The sequence below is a fragment of the Globicephala melas genome, chromosome 20 (assembly GCF_963455315.2).
Source record: "Globicephala melas chromosome 20, mGloMel1.2, whole genome shotgun sequence".
NCBI lineage: Eukaryota > Metazoa > Chordata > Mammalia > Artiodactyla > Delphinidae > Globicephala > Globicephala melas.
In genome coordinates this window covers 42881233-42907154 of record NC_083333.1, presented here as the reverse complement: position 1 = coordinate 42907154, position 25922 = coordinate 42881233, and the positions used below count along the sequence as shown (strand labels likewise).

General features: G+C 42.4%; 1 protein-coding gene and 1 long non-coding RNA gene across 3 annotated transcripts; one reads left to right on the top strand and one right to left on the bottom strand.

Annotated features, from left to right (window-relative positions):
* Positions 1-5815: 5815 nt before the first annotated feature.
* On the bottom strand, positions 5816-7515 carry LOC132594296 (uncharacterized). The gene is made up of 3 exons (XR_009560480.1): positions 7338-7515; positions 6394-6508; positions 5816-6190 (listed from the first exon to the last, which is right to left on the bottom strand). It is a non-coding gene; the product is annotated as an uncharacterized lncRNA (long non-coding RNA).
* Positions 7516-7679: 164 nt separating this feature from the next.
* MRPL45 (mitochondrial ribosomal protein L45) lies at positions 7680-25081 on the top strand. Of its 2 annotated transcripts, XM_030839750.3 has the most exons (8): positions 7680-7826; positions 8717-8894; positions 9306-9423; positions 13352-13450; positions 22565-22613; positions 23511-23660; positions 24007-24180; positions 24386-25075. In XM_030839750.3, the coding sequence occupies exons 1-8, from the start codon at positions 7761-7763 to the stop codon at positions 24470-24472; spliced, it is 921 nt and encodes a 306-aa protein (XP_030695610.1). In that variant the 5' UTR covers positions 7680-7760; the 3' UTR covers positions 24473-25075. The 2 variants fall into 2 exon arrangements, with proteins under 2 accessions (XP_030695610.1, XP_060146919.1); XM_060290936.2 differs by lacking the exon at positions 13352-13450 and having other exon boundaries at positions 24386-25081.
* The last annotated feature ends 841 nt before the right edge of the window (positions 25082-25922 follow it).

The following is a 25922-nucleotide window of genomic DNA, read 5'->3' as shown; positions in this document are numbered from 1 at the left end:
GGGCTCAGTAGTTGTGGCTCGCGGGCTCTAGAGCGCTGTCTCAGTAGTTGTGGCGCACGGGCTTAGTTGCTCTGCGGCATGTGGGATCTCCCCGGACCAGGACTCAAACCCATGTCCCCTGCACTGGCTGGCGGATTCTTAACCACTGCACCACCAGGAAAGTCCCACATTGATATTTTCTATTTTATTCATTTTAAAAAATGGAAGCCATGATCTAGGTTCCAAAATTAACTTGGGTTCCCAGCCTTACACCAAAACACACTGAACTACAGGGTCAACAGCAGGGATTTGAACAGAAGATATGAGAACTTGATAGAAGCTACAGGCCTTCTTGCCAGAAAGATGCATATATGGACTAAACTGACATTCAATTTCAGAGGCTTCCTGGACCCACTGAAGTCCTTCTGTACATCACAGGTTATGAGAAAGTTCCTTCTAACGCTGCAATCTTATTTTTGAGACGCATTAAAGTAGTCTAGGAACATTTCGGAGTTGTCCATACAGAAAGCAAAAAATTGGAAGGGAGGTACATAAAGAACAAAGAATAGAGGGAAAATTCTGAGATGGGATAGGCAAGACAGATAAATACATGTGAAAGGTAAAGGAATGGGGTACAAAATAAATCCTGGCTAAGGGTTAGGAGGAAGGGAAAGGTAGGTGCTGCTAGGCCAGGGTTTTAGGCCTGTGGAATCTGACATTCTTTCCAGACAATGGAGCTTGGGGTTCCAGCCCTGTAGCTTTCTTCTCCCCTCCCTATGGCTCACTATTCCTCCCTCCCATTTTTAGGCAGCCCTTATGGAAACTCTGAAACTCTTTTTCTCTTTTCTTCCAGATGGGAAGCTCTGGCAGAAAGAATGTTTTGGCCTGTGTGCAATGACTCCATTCTCTCTGCCAAGGGATAAAGCTGAAATCTGCTTTCTTGGAAACCAGCTCATGTCTTTAGGAAGCATGACCCTAGTTAGGGAGCAACTGGGACCTTTGCATAAAGGGGAGATAAGAAAATAATTTTCAGCATCCACTAGTATGGTGACACACAAGGATAGTAGGATGTGACCACCAACAAATGATTTAAAAATGGAATCTCCTGTCTCTAAGATCTAAGCTCACACAGACTACTATATTGGGCTTCTTTGAATCTTAAATAACTCTAAAGTGTTTTCAACAATCTGTCAGGGAGGCAACAGACATGCAGCTCACATTTTCACAGGACAAACAGTGAAAGGGACATGTATGAGGTCTAGAAGCATAATACAATTGACTTCCTATGGAGCCCTCAGGAATCTGGAGATTTTAAGAACTTTTGTGAGGTCCAGGGCTTCCCTGGTGGCGCAGTGGTTGAGAGTCCGCCTGCCGATGCAGGGGACACAGGTTCATGCCCCGGTCCGGGAAGATCCCACATGCCGCGGAGCGGCTGGGCCCGTGAGCCATGGCCACTGAGCCTGTGCGTCCGGAGCCTGTGCTCCGCGACGGGAGAGGCCACAACAGTGAGAGGCCCGTGTACCGCAAAAAAAAAGAACTTTTGTGAGGTCCAGAAAACTCGGAACATTACTATAGTCCACAACTAGACTGAGGTAAAGAGAATGGAATTTGGGGTGGGGTTAGGTAACCTGAGTTAGTCCCTAGATAGGCCCCTGACTCACTATGTGATAATGGCTGGTCACTTCCTGGCTCAGTGTTCCAGTCCCCGTCCACCCTTTCCCGGGGCCCTTTCCCTGCCCGAGAGAAATAAAACCACAACTTTATTCTTTCTTGAGAAAGTTAACCATGATTGTTTCTATAAAGCTATCTGGAAAATAGCTGATCTCTTAGGGCAGCATTATGAGATGATTTTGTTCATTTTATAACCAGTGTAACCTCCTGGGTGGTATATAAAGCCATGAAGGTGGCAAACGTCTTATTTGTTGTTGAGATCCTCACATGGGCATGGAATAAATAAGTGGTCTGCTGGCCTCTTCTGCCTCTTCTGTCTTTTGGGATGACACTGTTGTGTAGTAAAGCCCTCTGGAGAGAGATCTGGGAGATAACTGGGTAACACCCAACTAAGTCAGGGAATGAGTCAGGGCTCAAGGACTCGATACCAACCTCTCCCACTCCTGCCAGGAAACCTCTGGGGTGAGACAGAGATGAGAGAGGAGCCGAGGGGCGGGCCTCACAGCAGCCTGCCCTGGGGCCTCTGACTCGTGGTTTCACCCTGGTTTGCCCTGCAGCTGTAACGTGTCTGCTGACACGCAAGCCCTGACATGCTCGTCCTCCCCCTTTCCCAAACTTCTGCTCAGTCTCAGAACTGTCATACAGAGTGAAGTAAGTCAGAAGGAGAAAAACAAATATCGTATGTTAACACGTATATGTTGAATCTAGAAAAATGGTACAGATGAACTGGTTTGCAAGGCAGAAATAGAGACACAGATGCAGAGAACTAACGTATGGACACCAAGGGGGAAAAGCCAGGGGGGTGGGGGTGGGATGAATCAGGAGATTGGGATTGACATGTATACACTAATATGTATAAAATGGATAACTAATAAGAACCTGCTGTACAAAAAAATTAAATTCAAAAATAAAAAAGAAAACGCAGGGCAAAATACAAAGGACTTTTTGTCAAGGAGGTGACGAGGAAGTAGAAACTGAACTTGCCACTGAGGAAACCAGGATAAGGGAAGGGCAGAAGAGTGCCATGGCTGGGCTGACACAGAGAACAGCCTGAGCAGGACCAAGCAGCACTAGCCTGGAATCCTGTAAGACTCAAGAGCAAAGTGGCAAAAAGTCACATTTCTTGTGTGGAGGTACTCAGTTCTCACAAATCCCTCAAAACCATTCCCAGTTTGTGGCAATTCTGAGAAGTCTCCCCTAGCGAAAAAACAATTTGAGGCACCTACCGTGTACCAGTCATATGTTTTCACATAGGATTTCACTTAGTGCTTACAACAGTCCTACAAGGTAAGTTTTATTATCCCCATTTCACAGATGGGTAGACTGGGCCTCAGAAGACTTAAGGAATTTGCCCATAGAGTTTGGACCTGGCCAGTTGGATTCCCCTATACCAAGCTGCCTTTGATTTGAAGTCAAATCAAATCAAAATAATGTCAAAATAGTAGAGACTTCTTAAGCCTGCCAGGAACAGTAAGGAGCAGACCAGGTAAGGAACAATGAATGGAGACCCCTAAATCTCTGAACGTAGGTACTTAAAAACCCTGAATTGCTGGGTTTGCACAGGCGTCTATGCAATCTGAGATCCCAGTGAAACCTTGGTACCCTCTAGTGGAAGCTTCCTGCATTCACACAGCTTTCCTGGCTTCAACCGCGAAGAGCTGGAAAGGAAGCCCTCACCCAGCCACTGGAGAGCAGCCCCAAAGAATGGCCAACTGGAAGATACATGTTTGTATGTCAGGGCCCATGGAGGGTGGAGGAAAGAATACAGACCAGAGGGAAGGTGTGCTGAGCCATTGGTTCACAAGGGTCCCCAAAGGGAGTCCTTGTTAGGCCTTTGTGCATTATTAATAGGAGCTCAATACACATCAATGGGGGCTGTAGGTTTTTAGGGCTCAAGAGAGTGATTTTTTTTTCAATGGGGGAAATTAGTGATCAGAGATGCAAAGTGACTCCCAAGGCCACAAGGAAGTCAATGTCAGCAATGGTGAGACTAGAACCCATGTCTCCTGCCTCCCAAACCAGAGTTCTTCCCATTGTATCACACTTCCCATTTTTTGGGAACCCAGCCTATAAGAACAAGCTCCCAGGCTCCTGAATCTCATGCCTACAACCCTGCAGGCATTCCTGGAGCTTCTTCCCCAAGTTCCCAGTGCCAAGATGTCAGATTTATTTCTGTCTCCCTCCTCCCGCAGAGGTAATCCCTGGGAATGGAAGTGGGTTAGAAACAGATTACTCTGATCCAGGGGCTTTGTTTTCTCCTCCCTGAACGTGGTGGGGTGGGGGAGGGCCCGGGGTGGGGGAGAGGGGAAGTCACAAATAGCCTGAAATTCCCTTTTAGGATTATCACTTGATTGAGCCAGCTGGGGCGAAAGCGGAGCAAGAAGCGGGGAGGGATTAGTTCTAGACCTAGCTTGAACAGCGGGGTGCATGGGCTTCTTTTCTGGCTGAGCCAGGATGAGCAATATCTCTTCCTTAACATACCTTTAGAAATAAAGAGGCTGAAGCAGGCAGCAAAGGATAAAGGAAAAAGCCTTTGTCTTCATCAGCAGGGATGAATGCAAGGATGGATGAGACAGAAGAGCAGCTAGAAGAAAGTCATGCAGCACAGAAATAAGGAATCACTTTTGGGCATGGAAACAACCTTCATTTCAATGGTTTTAACTTTAACAGAGCCGAGAACTGCTCCCTAGAGGAAAAGAGCTAACACACATAGGGCTTCCTGAGGATCTCCAATTCATATCCAGGTTATGGGCTCTTGTGCTTTAGGAACACTGCACTGGGGTGGACTCTGGGACTGCCAATGTTACCTGTGTCCGGCATAAAGAGCAGACACTTACTAGGACTCTGCTAGGCTCCATATATCCCTTCCACGGCTATCACGGGGCTTGGAAGCAGTTACCATAACTAACCAGAGTGGGAACATGTATTAATTCATTTAATGACTTAGTAACAATTCTATGAGTTAGGTACTCAATTACCCCTTCTCTATGGTGAGGAAAAGAAGTGGAGCTAAGATGTACACTCAGGCACCACTATGTGAGAGTCATAGATAGTCAACTCTCCTAGTGACAAAGAAGCTCTGCTAACATTGTTAGCTAAAGATCAGTTGAGAACATTTCTTAGAAAGTCAGAATTCTTGGCTTCTTCTATGTCACCTTATCTTGGACAATTCACTTCACTTCCTTTGCTCTTCACGCGCTCTCTCAAGGGAGGGAAGTAAAACATAAACACATGGCAAGCCTATCACTAGCTTCAATCGAAGTATCATATTGTTTACGGTAATCAATAAACATACTGTAATCAGATTCTTCCAATTCTCCAGAAGGATCTTCCATGTTCAAATCAACAGTGCTTCTCCTAGAATGTAGACTACCAGGCAGAATTTCAGAAGTTCCAATATTTGATATCATCTGCCACTGAGAGGGAAAAAAATCCAAATACAGTACATATCCCACTGCTCATGGGATATCCCATTTTCTTTGGATCCATTTAGAAATTTCAATAAGACGAGTGATTCCAGGAACCCCCCGTATTTGGGGAAACAGGAAATCAACTTTGCCCTCTGCCTCATCATATTTTATCTGGGATTCTACTGATCCACTTATTTTTTTCCCCCCATGATCACTTACTGAATAAATATTTGAGTGTCTACTATGTGCAAGACTGTTTTTTTGCAAGGTTAAGCCCCTAACCACCTTATTCCTTCCTCTAGTTACACAATGAGTTCCCTTCTCTTACTCTTACTTTGCTTTTTCTGAAATGTGAACTACTTGGGTTGTAGGATTACGAAATATCCTTTTCGTGTTAACTTCCCCAGGCAGACAACTCCCAATTTTCCATGGAGTTAATGAGATAGGAAGATAATACGAATTTTCCAAAACAGCAGCTAATAAAACCCACTTATAATTCATCTCAGAATGAATTAAACAAGATTGACTTCCCTTATTATTTCATCCAGGTTGATATGGAACAAGTTTGCACTCCCTGAGAAGCTGACCAGAAGGCAGGCAGAGATGATCTGGGATGTGTTGGCTACCATGTGAGGCAAACATAAAACTCAACAGTGAAGCAGATAATCCCAGAAAGACTATATCAATGTTCTGTATTAATAACCACTCATCATGGATTGGGGTTTCCCCACTTTGTCAGGAAAACCAGTAAAAAAAAAAGTTCATGTTTTATTTTCTGGGGCATAGAGTAGATTGACAAGACTCTGTTAAGAAATAATTAGATACATCTTGGGACTTCCCTGGTGGTCCAGCGGTGAAGATTCCGCACTTGCAATGCAAAGGGCACGGGGTTCAATCCCTGGCTGGGGAACTAAGATCTCACATGTCACACAGGGTGGCCAAGAAAATGTTAAAAAAAAGTAAAAATTTTAAAAAAAGAGAGGGCTTCCCTGATGGCGCAGTGGTTGAGAGTCCGCCTGCCGATGCAGGGGACACGGGTTCGTGCCCCAGTCCAGGAAGATCCCACGTGCTGCGGAGCGGCTGGGCCCGTGAGCCATGGCCGCTGAGCCTGCGCGTCCGGAGGCTGTGCTCTGCAATGAGAGAGGGCACAACAGTGAGAGGCCTGCGTAGTGCAAAAAAAAAAAAAAAGAGAAATAATTAAATATATCTCATTTAAATGCTTAATATGTATTCTTTAATTATCACATATGTATAACACCTAATTTCGTGTCACTATTAATGTATCATGCTATAGATTCTATGCTATGGCTAGGACTTGTGGGGGAATTCTTACCCTTGAAGAATATACAGGGACTTCCCTGGCAGTCCAGTGGTTAAGACTCTGTGCCCCCACTACAGGAGGTGCAGGTTCAATCCTCAGTTGGGGAATTAAGATCCCACATGATGCCCTGCGCAGCCAAAAAAAAAAAAAAAAGGAAAAAAAAATCAATGTGTGTGTGTGTGTGTGTGTGTGTACACACACAGTATAGTTAAAAAGTCAAGATTTAAGACATGAGATCCCTAAACTCAAAAGTAATCTCTCTTTCCTTTGATAGTCCTTAGCATTTTATTTGGACCTTAGTAGCTATTCTATTTCAACCTGTACAGCCCATAGCTCTCAACTCACTGCAAAATACCACAGGTAAATGCTCAATAAACGTTGACAGAATGAGAAAAAACCCAAGGGTACGTATGAAAAGTGTTTGTCATTCAACGATGATTACAGCACTGGATTTTCCAGGATGACGCCAACAACATGAATCCTTTAACCACTTAATGTGAAGCAATACAGCGTAGTATTCAGTGCATGGGTTCTGGAGTTTGCTTGAACCTGAATCCCAGTTCTGCCAGTTATTAGCCGTGCGACCTTAAATAAATTACGTACTTAATTTCTATGCAACATCATATATAAAAGGAGCATATTGCTCGTTTGTGGTGAAGACTGAGTTAATATATGTAAAAAGTTTAGAAAGATGCCTGGCACCCGGTAAACAATTTCTAAGTATAAGCTATTTTTTGTTAATAAAAATATTATTGTGCCTCATATTATTATGCCTCTGTCCCAAAATGGTAAACAGATAAATACTTTTGTCAGTCCACGTGTCTTTTGCTTCAATAAACATAGTAGTCATTAATTTCCTTAATTTGCTAGTAAGAAAGAATTCTTCATACGGTACAGATTGGTAAAACTAGACCTCCGGATTAAGGTTACCCAGAATATCGAGGTCGGATACAGACCCAGAAACTAGTCATTTTTGCCCCTTCTAGGATCCAAGAAGGCACTGAAGAAAAATAGTCATCTCAGAAGGGAAACATCTTTTCGTTCACAAGGTGCAGCAATGTCCCACTCTTACTCGAACGCGGCAACTCCTGACAGCCAGGAAGTCCGGCGCGCAGGCGCAGCTTCGGCTGCACGCCCCGCCTGGCGCGTGACAACCGTGCTTCCACCCTACCCCCAACGCCGTTTTACTGCGCATGTGCAGCCCAACTCCCCCACCACCACCACCCCGGACGTGTACGTGCGCGTTCGCGCCGCTCACACTTCGGCGGCGGGCGCGTGCCCTGGAAAATTCCACTCCCGAGCTAGCTCCGCCCTATGCACCTCTTTTCCGGCCCAAGGCTTTTTACTGTCTCCATCCCGGCTGCCTTTGCGTGAGCAAAATGGCAGTCTCCTTGCCGCGGGATTTGTCTCGCTTATCCAGGGCTTTAGGATGGTGGTCTCGGCAGGTGGGTAGGGACGGGGTAGATAGGAGTCTAGGGGCTGGAGGGGAACAGAGTGCAGGGAAATACTCGCTTTGCAGTTGTCCTTGGTGAACTTGGACGTTACAGGTCGTACCTAGGCTAGGGAAGAGTTGAGGTAGACGAGACATAACTACTTAACTATGTGGCTGAGTGGGGAGAGCCTTGGTAGGGCCATGAGAGCGGGCAAGTTCTCGGGGATTAAGTTTCTCCGGTTTGGTCTGGGTCTGACTGGCCTGGGGGTGTTAAAGGGGAAGAAGTTATGGTTGGAAGGTGCGTTCGCTTCCCGTTGATTTTTATAAATGTCCTTAATTGAACAGTAGCTGTAAAGAAAGGAGTCTCGTACCTGCCTGAACAAACCTCGTGGTCAGAGAGAAAGAGACCTGGCCTTTGAAGAGCTTATTGATCAGTTGGGAGCTAGAACGACAGAATAAAGTTTACATTGAGGCTCCCAATAGAATGAGCAGAATGGAATCTGAGTAAATGTAGAGGAGATGCCAAGAAGAGGACTTTTCTTCTGCTCATTTCAGTATCGGGTTGGTGTTTAAGTTCCCCATCAGACTGAGCGTTCTTTGAAAGCAGAAGCCTTGCTTTCATTAACTCTGCATCTCTAGGAGTTGGCACAGTCCTATACTATGGAAAGTACTAAATAAAGGAAAGCCTTTAGTAAACGTTGAATGGTGTTAGTAAAAGTTGCTTACTGGCTTTTAGTAAGAGACACCATAATTGTTAAGATAGTTGTGCATTTTCCCCCATGATATGTGGCTTTGTAATTGTTCCTAAGGCATTCTTTGGATGTGCCCATTCTATCTTTGCTTACAGTTTGTACAAGATTGATTTTTTTCCAGGTTACCTAACCTTTTTCTACCATCCTCCAGCCAGTCCTGGTGACTCAGTCCACAGCAGTATTTCCAGTGAGAACTAAAAAACGTTTCACACCCCCTACTTATCAACCCAAATATAAATCAGAAAAGGAGTTTGTAGAATATGCCCGGAAAGCAGGACTGGTCATTCCTCCAGAACGTTTGGAGCGTCCCATACATCTGGCCTGTACAGGTGAGACATGGTATTTCTGAGACCCTGACCCAATCCCCTTCTGTCAGAGATCTTGGAAAGTGGAATGATTTGGAGTATGAATGATAGCATTTAATTAATTACAAAATCGGTTCAGTCTCAATAATTTGTATACGTTATATTTCATGAGGTCATCTTTGATCTTGTTTTCACACTGTTCCTAGAAGACCAGGGTAAAATCTCTCCATTCTGTACAAGAAGAAGCTGAGGCTCTAAGAGAAGGCTGAAATGATCTTATTCTACTTTTTCTAATGCAACACGATTCCCTTTACATGGAAGTCTATTTTGTTAGTGTATTTTGTATCCAGGAGCCCTCCCAATTTTGTATGACCTCAGGATGACTTTTTCTCAATCTTTCAATGCTTTTTTAGTTTTCTCCGTCTCTCTTTACAGCTGGTATCTTTGACGCCTATGTTCCTCCTGAGGGTGATGCCCGAGTGTCATCTCTTTCTAAGGAAGGACTGGCACAGAGAACTGAGCGATTGAAGAAGAATGTGGCATCACAATTATCGTAGGTGTCTGAGACAGCTGGGAGTCAGTATTAGAATGAAAATTTCTTGTTGCTGCTTAATCCAGAGAGGTCATCTTGGGTTAATTGTGTTGCCTGTAACTCCCTTGATAACTTGACAGTATATTCTTTCTCTGTAATAGAGCTAATGTATAATATGGGCATCTCAACCTTGATTGTTCGTTTTTGTCACATCATTTAGGAAGTTCACATTGAAGTTTGTAGGACACTTTCTGGATCACATATTTTAAAATTTAAAGTAATAGTAAGAGAGAGCATATTTTTATGAGAAATACCTTAGAGTTTAAACTTAAGAGAGTAAGAAAAGCCAAAAAGGCTTAAAAAGACAGACGTGTTCTGGGGAGCTAACTGGGCTTTAGTTAAGGAGCAGAGCCAAAACTTTCTTCTTAAAGAGACTTTCAGTATCTGTCACTCTAGCTCTAACTGTATCTAAATGATAGGTTCTTAGGGTCATATATAGATTTCTATGCACAAGTATACTGAGTCAGTGTTAATTCTTCATGTGGCCATAACCTAATTCTCTAAATACAGATCTTATCACATCAACTCTTCTGTCTCAGACTCCTTTGTGGCTCCCTGTTATCTGAAGAATAAAATCCAAATTTCTTCAGTGGTATTCAGGGCTTTTTATAATTTGTCTCTTGCCTTCCTCTCCACCATCATCTCCTTATTCCATTTTTCTCATCCTAAACTTTAACCTTTCCAAACTAATTGCCAGTTCCTTGACAAATGTTGTGCTGTGTCTCTTTGCACATCCTTTCCTTTGCCTGAAAAATGTCTTTTTCTCTCAAGTATTGTGTCTGCTTTTTTTTTTTTAATTAATTAATTAATTTTTATTTTTGGCTGTTTTAGGTCTTTGTTGCTGTGCGCGGGCTTTCTCTAGTTGTGGTGAGCAGGGGCTACTCTTCGTTGCGGTGCGGGGGCTTCTCATTGTGGTTGCTTCTCTTGTTGCGGAGCGTGGGCTCTAGGCGTGCGGGCTTCAGTAGTTGTGGCATGTGGGCTCAGTGGTTGGCGGTGCACGGGCTTAGTTGCTCCATGGCATGTGGGATCTTCCCGGACCAGGGCTCGAACCCGTGTCCCCTGCATTGGCAGGTGGATTCTTAACCACTGCGCCACCAGAGAAGTCTCACTTTTTTTTTTTAATAAGAAACTCCCAATCCTTCCCTCCCCCAGCCCCTTTGGCAACCACGAGTCTGTTCTCTATGTCTGTGAGTCTTTCATAGATATGTTCATTTGTGTGTGTGTGTGTGTTTTTTTTTTTGGCTACACCACGCAGCATGTGGAATCTGAGTTTGCTGACCAGGGATCAAACCTGTGCCCTCTGCAGTGGGAGCGCAAAGTCTTAACCACTGGACCGCCAGGGAAGTCCCTGTGTTGTATTTTAGATTCCACATATAAGTGATATCATATGGTATTTGTCTTTCTCTTTCTGACTTACTTCGCTAAGTATGATAATCTCTGTCTGCTTTTAAGCCTTCTCTGACTCTTTTTGGAGCTGCCTTTGTTATAATTGTAACTGTATGCATATTCTTACTACTTCTGATAACTCTGTATTGTGATGATTTCCTCTCATGTATTTCTCTCCTAGCCTAAGAGCTGTTTGGTGGAAGGTTCATGATGATGATGAACAGAACACAAGTGGTTTTATTATGGAGTTATTATCTAGGAGAGGAAACCAGTTATTAAATACTGATTGTATACAAATAATTACAGATACGGTGAAGTATGAGTGCTGTGGGAACATATGGCAGGGAAAGATAACTTGGTCTGGGAGTTAAAGGTAAGCTTCCCTAAGGAAATGACATTTAAAGCTGAGACCTAAAGGGTTGCTTGGAGTTAGCTGAGTAGAGGGGTATAGTGAGGAATAGCATTCTAGGGAGACAAAACAGTACAAGCAAGGCTCTGAGGTGAAAAGTGCAAAGGAGTGGATTTTATCACATGCTTTTTCCCTGATTGTTGAGATGATCATGTGATATATGTCCTTTATTCTATTGATATGGTATATTGCATTAATTGATTTTTTTAGTGTTAAACCAATCCTACATTCCTGGGATAAATTCCACTGGGTTATGGTGTCCCCCATCCTCTTAATATAGTTATAGTAACACTTTGATTAGATCAGAATTCCCTGTTTACATTATAACTACGAAAATGCTATTGACAGCAGAGTCATGCAGCAGAGTCATGCAGAGTCATGCAGTCATGCACATTATTATTACATTTCCTGCATAATAGTTTTTTTTTCTGGTGTCGTGTCTTTTTTTCTCATTTGCTTATGGAACCCCTGGTTGTGTTAATTTTCTCTCAGTACATAGAAAACGTTAACTATTTTATCAATCCCATCTTCAAGAAGAAAGCCCTCCTGGAGCCTTCTTACCTATTTCGGTCTGGATTGATCCCTCTTTAGGCTCACTGTACATCGTGGGATCCACTTTTATCATCATCCTGATACTCCTTTTGCCTTGCTCTTATATGTATTCCCTGTGTCGTGGATTTTACCTCTCTCTCTCATGGTTCATTCAGTTATTTTGGTGGCACACATTCCCCAGCAGCTTCCTGAGAACGGGTGGATGGTAGATAAATGAGATCTTGCAAGGCTAAGGAAAAGTCTTTTTTTAGTCTCCCACTTCATTTATAATTTTCCCAGGTATAGAATTCTGGGCTGGGAGTCATTTTTTTCTCAATTAAAAGCACTGCTCCATTGTCTTTCTAACTTCCTTTTTTTTTTTTTTTTAATATTTATTTATTTGGCTGTGCCAGGTATTAGTTGCAGCACGAGGGATCTTTGTTGTAGTGTGCAGGATCTTTACTTGCGGCATGTGGGCTCTTTTAGTTGCATTATGTGGGCTCTTAGTTGTGGCATGCAGGATCTAGTTCCCCAACCAGGGATCGAACCCGGGCCCCCTGCGTTGGGAGCGCAGAGTTTTAACCACTGGACCACGAGGGAAGTTCCATCTTTCTAACTTCTAATGTTGCTAGTTAGAAGCCCAATGTCTTTCTGGCTCCTGAGCCTCTGTATGAAACCTGTTTTTTCTTTCTTAGTGCTTATAGGATGTTTTCTTCGATGCCAAAATTCTGAAATTTCACTATGAAAAGCTTTGGTCTTTATTTTTTTATTTATTTTTTTAAATTTAAATTTTAATATTTGGCTGCATTGTGTCTTTGTTGCTGCGCGCTGGCTTTCTCTAGTTGCAGTGAGTGGGGGCTACTCTTCGTTGTGGTGTGCGGGCTTCTCATTGGGGTGGCTTCTCTTGTTGCGGAGCACAGGCTCTAGGCGTGTGGGCTTCAGTAGTTGCAGCATGCAGGCTCAGTAGTTGCGGCACTCGGGCCCTAGAGTACGTGGGCTTTGGTAGTTGTGGTGTGTGGGCCCTAGGGCACGCGGGCTTCAGTAGTTGTGGCGCATGGGCTTAGTTGTTCCGTGGCATGTGGGATCTTCCCGGACCAGGGATCGAACCTGTGTCCCCTGCATCGGCAGGTGGGTTCTTTTTTTTTTTTTTTTGTGGTACGCGGGCCTCTCACTGTTGTGGCCTCTCCCGTTGCGGAGCACAGGTTCCGGACGTGCAGGCTCAGCGGCCATGGCTCATGGGCCCAGCCGCTCCGCGGCATGTGGGATCCTCCCGGACCAGGGCACAAACCCATGTCCCCTGCATCGGCAGGCGGACTCTCAACCACTGCGCCACCAGGGAAGCCCGGCAGGTGGATTCTTAACCACTACACCACCAGGAAGTCCCAGCTTTGGCCTTTCTTTAGAATGATTGATTTAAGTGCGAGTTAGAAGGTTGAATTTACAGGACTTGGCACGTTCAAAAATCAATTATTGAATAAATGGACAGACATTAACGGACGTAAAGTAAGCTGTAAGTTATGGAAAAGTCTTCTTTAGAAATGATTCTCATGCTTAATTTTACAGAATCCGGAGGATAAGAGAAAGTGATCCTAATTTTAAAATAAAGGACTTCCCTGAAAAAGCCCAGGATATCTTCATTGAAGCTCACCTGTGTCTAAACAAGTACGTGAACTCCCTGTCTTATACCCATTATGTTCTCAGCAGCTATTATTCTAGGCACAGGTTTTTTTTTTTTCTTCAGGTAAGAGTTCTAGAGTGGGAGATGTTCCTCTGTGGGAAATTGGAGCCTGGAGCTGTCCTTGACTCCTCTCACTGCTTCTGGGAGTTTTCACCATTTGGTCTGGCTCAGCTCCACTGGCAAGTGTTGAGACTCTGCTGAACGGCTGCTATTTTCACCCGCCTAATCCCTAATTCATCCTGACCCTTCTTGTGTGTTTGTCTTGTATATGTACATTTCCTTTCCTTAATTGTTTTGAATAAGTTTCTTTAAAAATTTTCCAACTTTTTCTTGATTCAACCAAGGGAGAAAAGTCAGGGCTGCTAGGTAGATGAAAAATCAACATGAGGGGCCTGGAATAACCTTAAGTACTAGTCCTTGGACTGTTGCCGACATTCTTTGAACTGTAGCTTGCTGTGGCTAGGCTTCAGGTAGGATCCCAAACCTATACTCTCAAATCCATTAATTATTTCTTTTTACTTTTATTTGTTTAAAAAAAGTTTTTAATTGTGAAATATTTCAAACATGTAAAAAAATACCTTGCAAGGTAATAGATGTTTACATTTTGCCATATTTGCTTCTGAATGCCTAATTGGGGGAAGAGACAGGGATAAAGCATTATAGATACAGCTAAAGCCCCATCTCCCCATTCTTTTCCTTCCTAGAAAGAACCACTATCTTCCCTATTATTCTCATGCACATTTTTATACTCACCACATGTACATGTGTATAAACAATGTACAGTATTGTTTAATGTGTTGTGAAAATTTACATGAATGATGTATTTTTCTGAAACCTGCTCTGTTTATTGTTCAGTGTAGTTTTTTTATATTTGATATTTTTTTCCTACCACATTATTTTTTGCATTCTAGTTACCATGATTTTTCTTTGTTTCTTTTTTTCCTTTCATTTGTGGTATTGATATAATTTCCTTCTGACTTTTTTATTCCTTCCACTTGTTTGGAACTATTACATTCTACTTCTGTTCTTATAATAGTTATTAAAATGTTTAGCATGTATTGTTGATAATATCACAAGAAGCTTCAAACACTTGAATTTCAGTCACTGCCTCATACATCTCCTGTGTTACTGTTATTTAGTTTTTTTAAGTTCTACCTTGTTGTTATTTCACTTGCATTTTTTTTTTAACATCTTTATTGGGGTATAATTGCTTTACAATGGTGTGTTAGTTTCTGCTTTATAACAAAGTGAATCAGTTATACATATACATATGTTCCCATATCTCTTCCCTCTTGCGTCTCCCTCCCTCCCACCCTCCCTATCCCACCCCTCCAGGCGGTCACAAAGCACCAAGCTGATATCCCTGTGCTATGCGGCTGCTTCCCACTAGCTATCTACCTTATGTTTGGTAGTGTATATATGTCCATGCCTCTCTCTCGCTTTGTCACAGCTCACCCTTCCCCCTCCCCATATCGTCAAGTCCATTCTCCAGTAGGTCTGTGTCTTTATTCCTGTCTTACCCCTAGGTTCTTCATGACTTTTTTTTTCTTAAATTCCATATATATGTGTTAGCATACGGTATTTGTCTTTCTCTTTCTGACTTACTTCACTCTGTATGACAGACTCTAGGTCTATCCACCTCATTACAAATAGCTCAATTTCATTTCTTTTTATGGCTGAGTAATATTCCATTGTATATATGTGCCACATCTTCTTTATCCATTCATCCGATGATGGGCACTTAGGTTGTTTCCATCTTGGGGCTATTGTAAATAGAGCTGCAATGAACATTTTGGTACATGACTCTTTTTGAATTATGGTTTTCTCAGGATATATGCCCAGTAGTGGGATTGCTGGGTCATATGGTAGTTCTATTTGTAGTTTTTTAAGGAACCTCCATACTGTTCTCCATAGTGGCTGTACCAATTCACATTCCCACCAGCAGTGCAGGAGTGTTCCCTTTTCTCCACACTCTCTCCAGCATTTATTGTTTCTAGATTTTTTGATGATGGCCATTCTGACTGGTGTGAGGTGATGCCTCATTGTAGTTTTGATTTGCATTTCTCTAATGATTAATGATGTTGAGCATTCTTTCATGTGTTTGTTGGCAGTCTGTATATCTTCTTTGGAGAAATGTCTGTTTAGGTCTTCTGCCCATTTTTGGATTGGGTTGTTTGTTTTTTTGTTATTGAGCTGCATGAGCTGCTTGTAAATTTTGGAAATTAATCCTTTGTCAGTTGCTTCATTTGCAAATATTTTCTCCCATTCTGAGGGTTGTCTTTTGGTCTTGTTTATGATTTCCTTTGCTGTGCAAAAGCTTTGAAGTTTCATTAGGTCCCATTTGTTTATTTTTGTTTTTATTTCCATTTCTCTAGGAGGTGGGTCAAAAAGGATCTTGCTGTGATTTATGTCATAGAGTGTTCTGCCTATGTTTTCCTCTAAGAGTTTTATAGTGTCCGGTCTTACATTTAGGTCTTTAATCCACTTTGAGTTTATTTTTGTGTATGGTGTTAGGGAGTGTTCTAATATCATTCTTTTACATATAGCTCTCCAGTTTTCCCAGCACCACTTATTGAAGAGTCTTTTCTCCATTGTATATCCTTGCCTCCTTTGTTGTAGATTAGTTGACCATAGGTGCATGGGTTTATCTCTGGGCTTTCTATCCTGTTCCATTGATCTATATTTCTGTTTTTATGCCAGTACCATATTGTCTTGATTACTGTAGCTTTGTAGTATAGTGTGAGGTCAGGGAGTCATCAGTGCCTTATAGTTTTCTGCATACAGGTCTTTTGTCTCCCTAGGTAGGTTTATTCCTAAGTATTTTGTTCTTTTTGTTGCAATGGTAAATGGGAGTGTTTCCTTAATTTCTCTTTCAGATTTTTCATCATTAGTGTATAGGAATGCAAGAGATTTCTGTGCATTAATTTTGTATCCTGCAACTTTACCAGATTCATTGATTAGCTCTAGTAGTTTTCTGGTGACATATTTAGGATTCTCTATGTATAGTATCATGTCATCTGCAAACAGTGACAGTTTTACTTCTTCTTTTCCAATTTGTATTCCTTCTATTTCTTTTTTTCTCTGATTGCTGTGGCTAAGACTTCCAAAACTATGTTGAATAATAGTGGTGAGAGTGGACATCCTTGTCTTGTTCCTGATCTTAGAGGAAATGCTTTCAGGTTTTCACCATTGAGAATGATGTTTGCTGTGGGTTTGTCATATATGGCCTTTATTATGTTCAGGTAGGTTCCCTCTATGCCCACTCTCTGGAGAGTTTTTATCATAAATGGGTATTGAATTTTGTCAAAAGCTTTTTCTGCATTGATTGAGTTGATCATATGGGTTTTATTCTTCAGTTTGTTAATATGGTTTATCACATTGACTGATTTGCATATATTGAAGAATCCTTGCATCCCTGGGATAAATCCCACTTGATCGTGGTGTATGATCCTTTTAGTGTGCTGTTGGATTCTGTTTGCTAGTATTTTGTCGAGGATATTTGCATCTATATTCATCAGTGATATTGGTCTGTAATTTTCTTTTTTTGTAGTATCTTTGTCTGGTTTTGGTATCACAGAGATGGTGGCCTCATAGAATGAGTTTGGGAGTGTTCCTTCCTCTGCAATTTTTGGAAGAGTTTGAGAAGGATGGATGTTAGCTCTTCTCTAAGTGTTTGATAGAATTCACCTGTGAAGCCATCTGGTCCTGGACTTTTGTTTGTTGGAAGATTTTTAATCACAGTTCAATTTCATTACTTGTGATTGGTCTGTTCATATTTTGATTTCTTCCTGGTTCAGTCATGGAAGATTATACCTTTCTAAGAATTTGTGCATTTCTTCCAGGTTGTCCATTTTTTCCAGGTTGTCCATTTTATTGGCATAGAGTTGCTTGTAGTAGTCTCCTAGGATGCTTTGTATTTCTGCGGTGTCTGTTGTAACTTCTCCTTTTTCATTTCTAATTTTATTGATTTGAGTCTTCTCCCTCTTTTTCTTGATGAGTCTGGCTAATGGTTTATCAATTTTGTTTATCTTCTCAAAGAACCAGATTTTAGTTCTATTGATCTTTGCTATTGTTTTCTTTGTTTCTGTTTCATTTATTTCTGCTCTGTTCTTTATGATTTCTTTCCTTCTGATAACTTTGGGTTTTGTTTGTTCTTCTTTCTCTAGTTCCTTTAGGTGTAAGGTTAGATTGTTTATTTGAGACTTTTCTTGTTTCTTGAGGTAGGCTTGTATAGCTGTAAACTTCCCTCTTAGAACTGCTTTTGCTGCATCCCATAGGTTTTGGATCGTTGTGTTTTTATTGTCATTTGTCTCTAGGTATTTTTTGATTTCCTCTTTGATTTCCTTAGTGATTTCTTGGTTATTTAGTAACGTATTGTTTAACTTCCATGTGTTTGTGTTTTTTATGTTTTTTTCCCCTGTAATTGATTTCTAATCTCATAGTGTTGTGGTTAGAAAAGATGCTTGATATGATTTCAGCTTTCTTAAATTTACTGAGGCTTGATTTGTGAGCCAAGATGTGATCTATCCTGGAGAATGTTCGTGCACGCTTGAGAAGAAAGTGTAATCTGCTGTTTTTGGATGGGATGTCCTATAAATATCAATTAAATCTATCTGGTCTGTTGTGTCATTTAAAGCTTGTGTTTGCTTATTAATTTTCATTTTGGATGATCTGTCCTTTGGTGTAAGTGAGGTGTTAATTTACCCCACTATTATTGTGTTACTGTCGATTTCCTCTTTCACAGCAGTTAGCAGTTGTCTTATGTGTTGAGGTGCTCCTATGTTGGGAGCATATATATTTATAATTGTTATATCTTCTTCTTGGATTGATCCCTTGATCATTAGGTAGTGTCCTTCCTTGTCTCTTGTAACATTCTTTAAAGTCTATTTTATCTGATGTGAGAATTGCTACTCCAGCCTTCTTTAGATTTCCATTTGCATGGAATATCTTTTCCCATCCCCTCCCTTTCAGTCTGTATGTGTCCCTAGGTCTGAAGTGGGTCTCTTGTAGACAGCATATATATGGGTCTTGTTTTTGTATCCATTCAGCAAGCCTCTGTCTTTTGGTTGGAGCATTTAATCCATTCACATTTCAGGTAATTATCGATACATATGTTCCTATTACCATTTTCTTAATTGTTTTGGGTTTGTTTTTGTAGGTCCTTTTCTTCTCTTGTGTTTCCCACTTAGAGAAGTTCCTTTAGCATTTGTTGTAGAGCTGGTTTGGTGATGCTGAATTCTCTTAGCTTTTGCTTGTCTGTAAAGCTTTTGAATTCTCCATCAAATCTGATTGAGATCCTTGCCGGGTAGAGTAATCTTGGTTGTAGGTTCTTCCCTTTCGTCACTTTAAATATGTCATGCCACTCCCTTCTGGCTCGTAGAGTTTCTGCTGAGAAATCAGCTGTTAACCTTATGGGAGTTTCCTTGTATGTTATTTGTCATTTTGCCCTCGCTGCTTTCAATAATTTTTCTTTGTCTTTAATTTTTGTCAGTTTGATTACTGTGTGTCTCAGCGTGTTTCTACTTGGGTTTATCCTGTATGGGACTCTCTGTGCTTCCTGGACTTGGGTGGCTATTTCCTTTTCCATGTTAGGAAAGTTTTCGGCTGTACTCTCTTCAGATACTTTCTCAGGTGCTTTCTCTGTCTCTTCTCCTTCTGGGACCCCTGTAATGTGAATGTTGTTGTGTTTAATGTTGTCCCACAGGTCTCTTAGGCTGTCTTCATTTCTTTTCATTCTTTTTTCTATATTCTATTCCGCAGCAGTGAATTCCACCATTCTGTCTTCCAGGTCACTTATCCGTTCTTCTGCCTCAGTTATTCTGCTATTGATTCCTTCTAGTGTATTTTTCATTTCAGTTATTGTATTGTTCATGTCTGTTTGTTTGTTCTTTAATTCTTCTAGGTCTTTGTTAAACATTTCTTGCATCTTCTCGATCTTTGCCTCCATTCATTTTCCGAGGTCCTGGATCATCTTCACTATCATCATTCTGAATTCTTTTTCTGGAAGGTTTCCTATCTCCACTTCATTTAGTTGTTTTTCTGGGGTTTTATCTTGTTCCTTCATCTGCTACGTAGCCCTCTGCCTTTCCATCTTGTCTATCTTTCTGTGAATGTGGTGTTTGTTCCACAGGCTGCAGGATTGTAGTTCTTCTTGCTTCTGCTGTCTGCCCTCTGGTGGATCTATTGATGTTCTTATTTCATACATTGTTTTCTGATTTCCTTTAGTTCTTTGTCCATGCTTACCTTTATCTCAGTGAGCGTAAGTAGGATAGTTGATTTAACGTCTTTGGCTAATAATTCCAGTGTCTGGGCTTTCTCAGGGATGGTTTCTGTCAAAAATTTTTTTCCTGTGGATGGGCCATACTTTTGTATTTCTTTGTATACTTTGTAATTTTTTTTGTTGAGAACTGGACATTCTGAGTATCATTATGTGGTAACTCTGGAAATCAGATTCCTCTGCTTCTCAGGAATTGCTGACTTTGCTCATCAGTGCCACTGCCATCCATTTGTGACTTTTCCAAACTAGTATTGCTAAGTGTGTATTCTTTGTTGTGGGTAGTCGTTGAAGTTTCTGTTCCATCATCTCTGCAATCAGCCAGTGACCTGACAAAGATTTCCTAAATTGTCTGGCTGAATAAAAACAAAACAGGTGTTCTTGGTCCTTTATCCCTTTAAATCTGTTGGTGGGAAAAGCTGCTGCAGCCAGCAGGGCTGAAACCATGACATCATTTGCTCTGGTCTCTCTGCAATCCACCAACCTGACCAAAATGTGCAACTCAAATTTTTGGAGGGAGGGGTCCCTACTGCCTGCCCTTGCGCCAGCCATCCACTCCAGGAACACAGGCTACTATCCCCACCAGTAATGGCAGGGCTGAGGGAAAGAGGAGGGTAGGTGGTTTGCACATGTTCTTAAACTCAAGATCACTGGCTTCTCCCTTCGTCAAGCACTTCCCTAGTTGTTATAGGTGTCCAGTCAACATCCAGAGTTCTGAAATTGTGGTTCTGGTTATTTTTTCTAATTTATGAGTTGTTTCAATGGAGGGACCCAACCCTAGTGCTTCCTCCTCTGTCATTTTGGTTGACGTCTGTGTCTGTTGATTTTGCTAGCTTCCAGATGTTTTGTAATGTTTCACTGTGAGCTCATCTGCAATGGAGAGTTTTTCTTCTGAGGGAATTCCAAACAACCTAAGTTATGAATATGATCCCAGAGAGGTTTTGGGGTGTTTCTGCCAGATACTCTAGGGATATCCTTGGCCAGGTGTCAGTTTGTTTTTTTGTTTTGTTTTTTTTTGGTTTTTTTTGCGGCACGCGGGCCTCTCACTGTTGTGGCCTCTGCCGTTGCGGAGCACAGGCTCCGGACGTGCAGGCTTAGCGGCCATGGCTCACGGGCCCAGCCGCTCCGCGGCATGTGGGATCCTCCCGGACCGGGGCACGAACCCGTGTCCCCTGCATTGGCAGGCAGACTCTCAACCACTGCACCACCAGGGAAGCCCAGGTATCAGTTTCTATGTTAATTTCTTAGCTTAGGAATTCTTACATCATACAGATACCATAAATTCTGTGTCCACCTCTGGGTATAATGTGGACTTAAGGCTTTAATTTTTTGTGGGAGTTTTTAAAATTTGTTTTTTAGACACCCCCACCCCCACCCCAAGCCCTAGAGTGAGGGAAACTTTATATCTAGGTTGGTGGACTATTTTCTAATTTCCTTTTCCTGCAGGTACAGGACTCTTTTTGAGGGTCATAGCTTTATGCAGGGATCTCAGTTCCAACTCCCTGTCCTTCCAGCATCCAAGGTTTTAGGAAAAGTCAAGCTCTAGCCATCAGATCCTATTTCTAGATCCCTAAATCATCTCTGTGCTGTTGTGGTATCAGGTTGTATTCTTTCCATTCTGCTTTTAACTCACTCTTCCTTTCTGGCATCTAAGAACTTACCTTCCTTTCTTGTGAACTAGGCTAGAGATTTTAAAATGTGTGTGTGTCTATGTGTATTATATTCTCTCCAACCTTTCTGGATGTTTATAGTGGGAGCAGTTTCACATAAGCTCAGTCCATTATGTTGCCCAAAGCAGATGTCCTCCTTTTATTTTTCAGGGTAAGTTCTATTGCAAAATACTGAGTGAACTCATAAAACGGGGAATTTATTTCTACTGAAGATTTCTAGGCCAGGACAGTGACAAGGAAGAATTTATTCTGAGGTGGCAAGCATGGTGGTTGTGGTAGCTGTCACACCTCAGTCTAGTCTAGTTTAGAGCTACAGTGGGGGAAATGACTTGGAATCTTTTGTATTTGGAATAGAAGTGGAAGGGAAGCAGGTAGACAGAACTAATCCATTACCCACTGTGGGATTAGAGACACAATTTTTCAAAGGGCAAAGACTTAAACTGCTCAGAAAGTATTAAATTGTGGGGAAAAGTCATGAATGTGTATCTGAAAGAAACTAATCTGTGGTCTTAGGTTTATTTGAAGCCCTTCAGTTAGGACCCCTCCTAAAATCTTACATGTACAGGAGCTGGGGTTTGCCAACTATTTTCTTACTGTTACTGCATAGAATCAGCATAACTAGATCACTCTGGCAGCAACAAAGATGGGGCGGGGGGCAGTTTTATGTAGAAAAGACCAGAAAAAACAGATGGTTATCTTTTGGCTAGGTTCAAAGATGAATGTGTAAGAAATAAGGCTAAGCAGTCGGTATTGATGATGTGTCCATGGTAAGAGGAGATAAATTGAGCTTTTGATTGTTATTTGTGTTGGATTTTGTTCCAACTTAGAACAAAAATCAGTCCCCACATCCCAGTGAGGGTTTCTTGCCCATCTCAAGGAGGTACAGTAATTTCAGCGAAATTTCTTTCTGCTCCTGAGATTCAAACATAACTTTACGCTGCTCTTAGATCTCACGGTTTTCCGGTAAATCATGTTGTTCTTCATCTTTGGACTAGGACCAGGACTTAGTATATTACCTGGCTTATAGTAGGTGTGCGGAAAATGTTTATAAAAATGAAGGGAGTTGTTTTCTATTTTCAGGGCCATTTTCAGCTTTCATACACAGTATCATAAAAGCAGGAGGAGTCAGTGATAAATATCTCTTTCCTTTTTAGCTCAGACCATGACCGGCTTCATACCTTGGTAACTGAAAACTGTTTTCCGGTAGGTTCTTATCTTCCTTAGAACTGTGGGACCCCTGAGTAGACAGATTCTAGCTATCCCCTCTGATTTTCTTAAGGATCAGTTTTGAGAGTACAGGAAGTCTAAGGCAAAAGCTGAAGTTCCATTATTTTTGGCTGAATGATGACGACTTGATATGGACTCTGGTAAAGGCCACACAGGTGAAGAAAGAAGAAGTCCCTCAGCAAGCAGTACTGAGACATACCTATATGTCATACCTGTCTAGACATACCTAGACAGCCCTGCACATACCTATACTACAGTAAAGGATTTAACCAGTGTTCGTGAGGCTTACATTGTGTGATAACAGGGGTGCTAGGTACTCTGGGAGACCCCTAACAATGAGGACTTGGTGGTTCAGTTAGAGGTTCAGGAATAAGAACTTCAGTTTCTATCAGTTTTGCTTCATCTCCCCAGGGACAAGTATCGCTATCCTAGTCTTAGCAGGTTAGCCTTTATAAAAGGCTATAAAATTCCTATAAAATCCCACCTTTCATTGCCAAAAGGTGAGAGGAAAAAAAACCAAACATGTGCAGTCAACAGAAGTGCATGCAATAATGAGCAGATTATGGACGTGTGTAGGAGGGATAATGGGGTATTAGGTAAGCTGGCAGGTTGGAGTGTGGCCTTCATTGATTTGGAGGAGGGTCCTCAAGGAGGTAGGTGGGTCTTGAGTTGTGATTTAGAAATGGAAAGAGAGTTGTTGTGAGGTGAGCATGAGCAGTAGCTTAAGGTGAGAGAAAATAAGCACCAGAGAGCATTTGATGGGAAACGTTGCATGTTGACTGTGGTATTGCAGGAAGAGCAAGCGTGGAAATAAGCTCCAACTTCCCTACAGGGAGGGAAAAATCCAGTTGAACTATTCTCCTCTGCCCTCAGGACATGGTCTGGGATATCAAATACAAGACCGTCCGCTGGAACTTTGTAGAATCTTTAGAGCCACCCCAGGTGGTGCAGGTTCGCTGTTCAAGTCTGCTGAACCAGGGCAACGCGTATGGCCAGGTCACCATCCGCATGCACACCCGGCAGGTAGAGGCACCAGTCTGCTTTCCTCCCAGCTTTCTTCACTCTCAGGTTGGGCACCTCCCTCTGATTTCTGGGTACAGCTGCCCGGGACTCTGAGTTCTAAGGAAAGGTCTGTCTTACCTTGTCACTGCACCCTTCCCACTGCTGGATGTTAGCTGTACTAAAACAGGTGTGGGGATATTCTTCCCCACCCTTCCTGGACTCCCTCCCACCTCCTTCCACCACCCCGCCCCCCCGCCCCCCAGTCAAAAACCCTCTAAGAGTAAAGTGTCAGTGGTTGATCTGTTAGTCTAGATTCAGAATTAAACAACTCTGAGGACTAACCGACTAGATGTGCTTTCATTTTCAGACTCTGGCCATCTATGATCGGTTTGGCCGGTTGATGTATGGACAGGAAGATGTGCCCAGGGATGTCCTGGAGTATGTTGTCTTTGAAAAGCATCTGGTGAATCCCTATGGGAGCTGGAGAATGCATGGCAAGATCATTCCCCCATGGGCACCCCCTAAGCAGCCTATCCTTAAGGTAAAGCAGCTTGCATGGTTTAAGACATGGCATTCTAAGCCACTCCTGTTGGGCTCCACCTAGTGGACAGAGAGGGTGATGCACCACCAGGAAGAGGAGTCCTCTTGTTGGCGGTGGGCATGGAGGTGGGCATGGAGGCGGGCATGAATCTCTTAGGTAAGCCATGGACTTGGATAGTAGATAACTCAGTATCCTGCTCTTTCAGACGGTGATGATCCCTGGCCCCCAGATGAAACCTTGGGAAGAGTATGAAGAGCCACAAGGAGAGGCCCATAAGCCTCAGCTAGCGTGATGGCAAAAGTGACTCCTCGGGTGAAGCGTGGGTGGTGATGTGGCTGGAAGCTGTGAAGTCTGGGAGTCTGGGAGCTGTGAAGTCATCCATTTTCTTCATGCTGTAGAAAGAGCTACCTTTGTTCTCTCTTGCCCTGCTTGGATCTTTTTAGCAGTCTCATCCTCAGTAACCACTACTGATGGTTGGGCCCTAGTGGGTTGGTCCTGTGCACAGCAGTGGACCTACTTCTTCTTTTTTTAATCTTATATCTAGCTTCTAACTCCAGATGAAAAACAGTATGTTTCAGAGAACATCTGATACCAGCTTTTCCGGCAGCAAGAACTGTCAGGAGCAAACTGGCAGAACTTTCTTTCTAATTACAGGGCAGGATCAGAGTTTGAAATAAAACACTATCAGGTATTGGACAAATGTGGTGGGTTCTGTATATTTCTCCTGGTTCAGGATGGAAGTAGACCAGCCTTCAGAGGGCAGAAGTGGAAGTTATCTTAATTGTGAGTGATGTGACTTACAGGAAATCCAGACTTGGGAAAAATAGTGTTTATTAAAGTGGCGTCATTTAAGAGGGTCTTTTCGCATACACTGACTCACTGAATCAATATTTGTATTTCATAGATGAATGTAAATCCAAAGAAATCATTTAGCCCTCAGCCTTTGGATTTTGTTCTTAATTATCAGCTGCATCCTGGTGTGATCCCAGGAAGCGTTAGAGGAGGAAGGGGCCATGGTAGTGTGGATACATTTGGGAAATCCATCAATAAGACTTAGTTCCCTGATTTCTAGCACCTTTTGGAGATGGTGACTTTTTTTCCATCCCGAATTTGGAGGCAAAGATACCAGAATATGGACCCATGTAGAGTGAAGCAGCCCAGCCCCTTCTTGTTCCTTAGCTCAAGCTGGGGGAGGATGTGGGACTTCTCATGCTCATGTCCTGGGTCATCTGAGGTATGACAAGGGAAATCACTGTCCCAGCAGCAAGCTCGGTTTATAGTACTATTACTTTGATCAGCCCATGAGGGCTCCCCTTAAAAATCAGGACCTTAATTCTTGTGTTTCTGTTTTTCAAATCTAGTATTTTCTTTTAAGGAGTTTATCACCTGGGTTAAGGATTAATCTGTTCTGACCTTGTCTTGAGAGTAGAGCCCAAAGAAACTGGAATCAGGTTGAGAATAACCTGACCCCTCAGTCTCTGTAAAGCTACCATTTCAGCAAAGCAGCAAACAGACCAGGCCTCCCTGGGGAAAACTGATGTTTTAATAACAGCTGCTGAGTGCTGACCATAGACACAAGATGTGTATGCTTAGGGAAGAGGCAGCACTAGTAGGTTAATCCACAGCAGCCACCCTCATCGTGCTACTTAGTTTCTACCCTTTTGGCTTAAAATGTACATCAGTTTCCAGCATTGTTGCCCAAGTGAGGTTTGATCATATCCTATTTGCCTGAGCCCTGGATT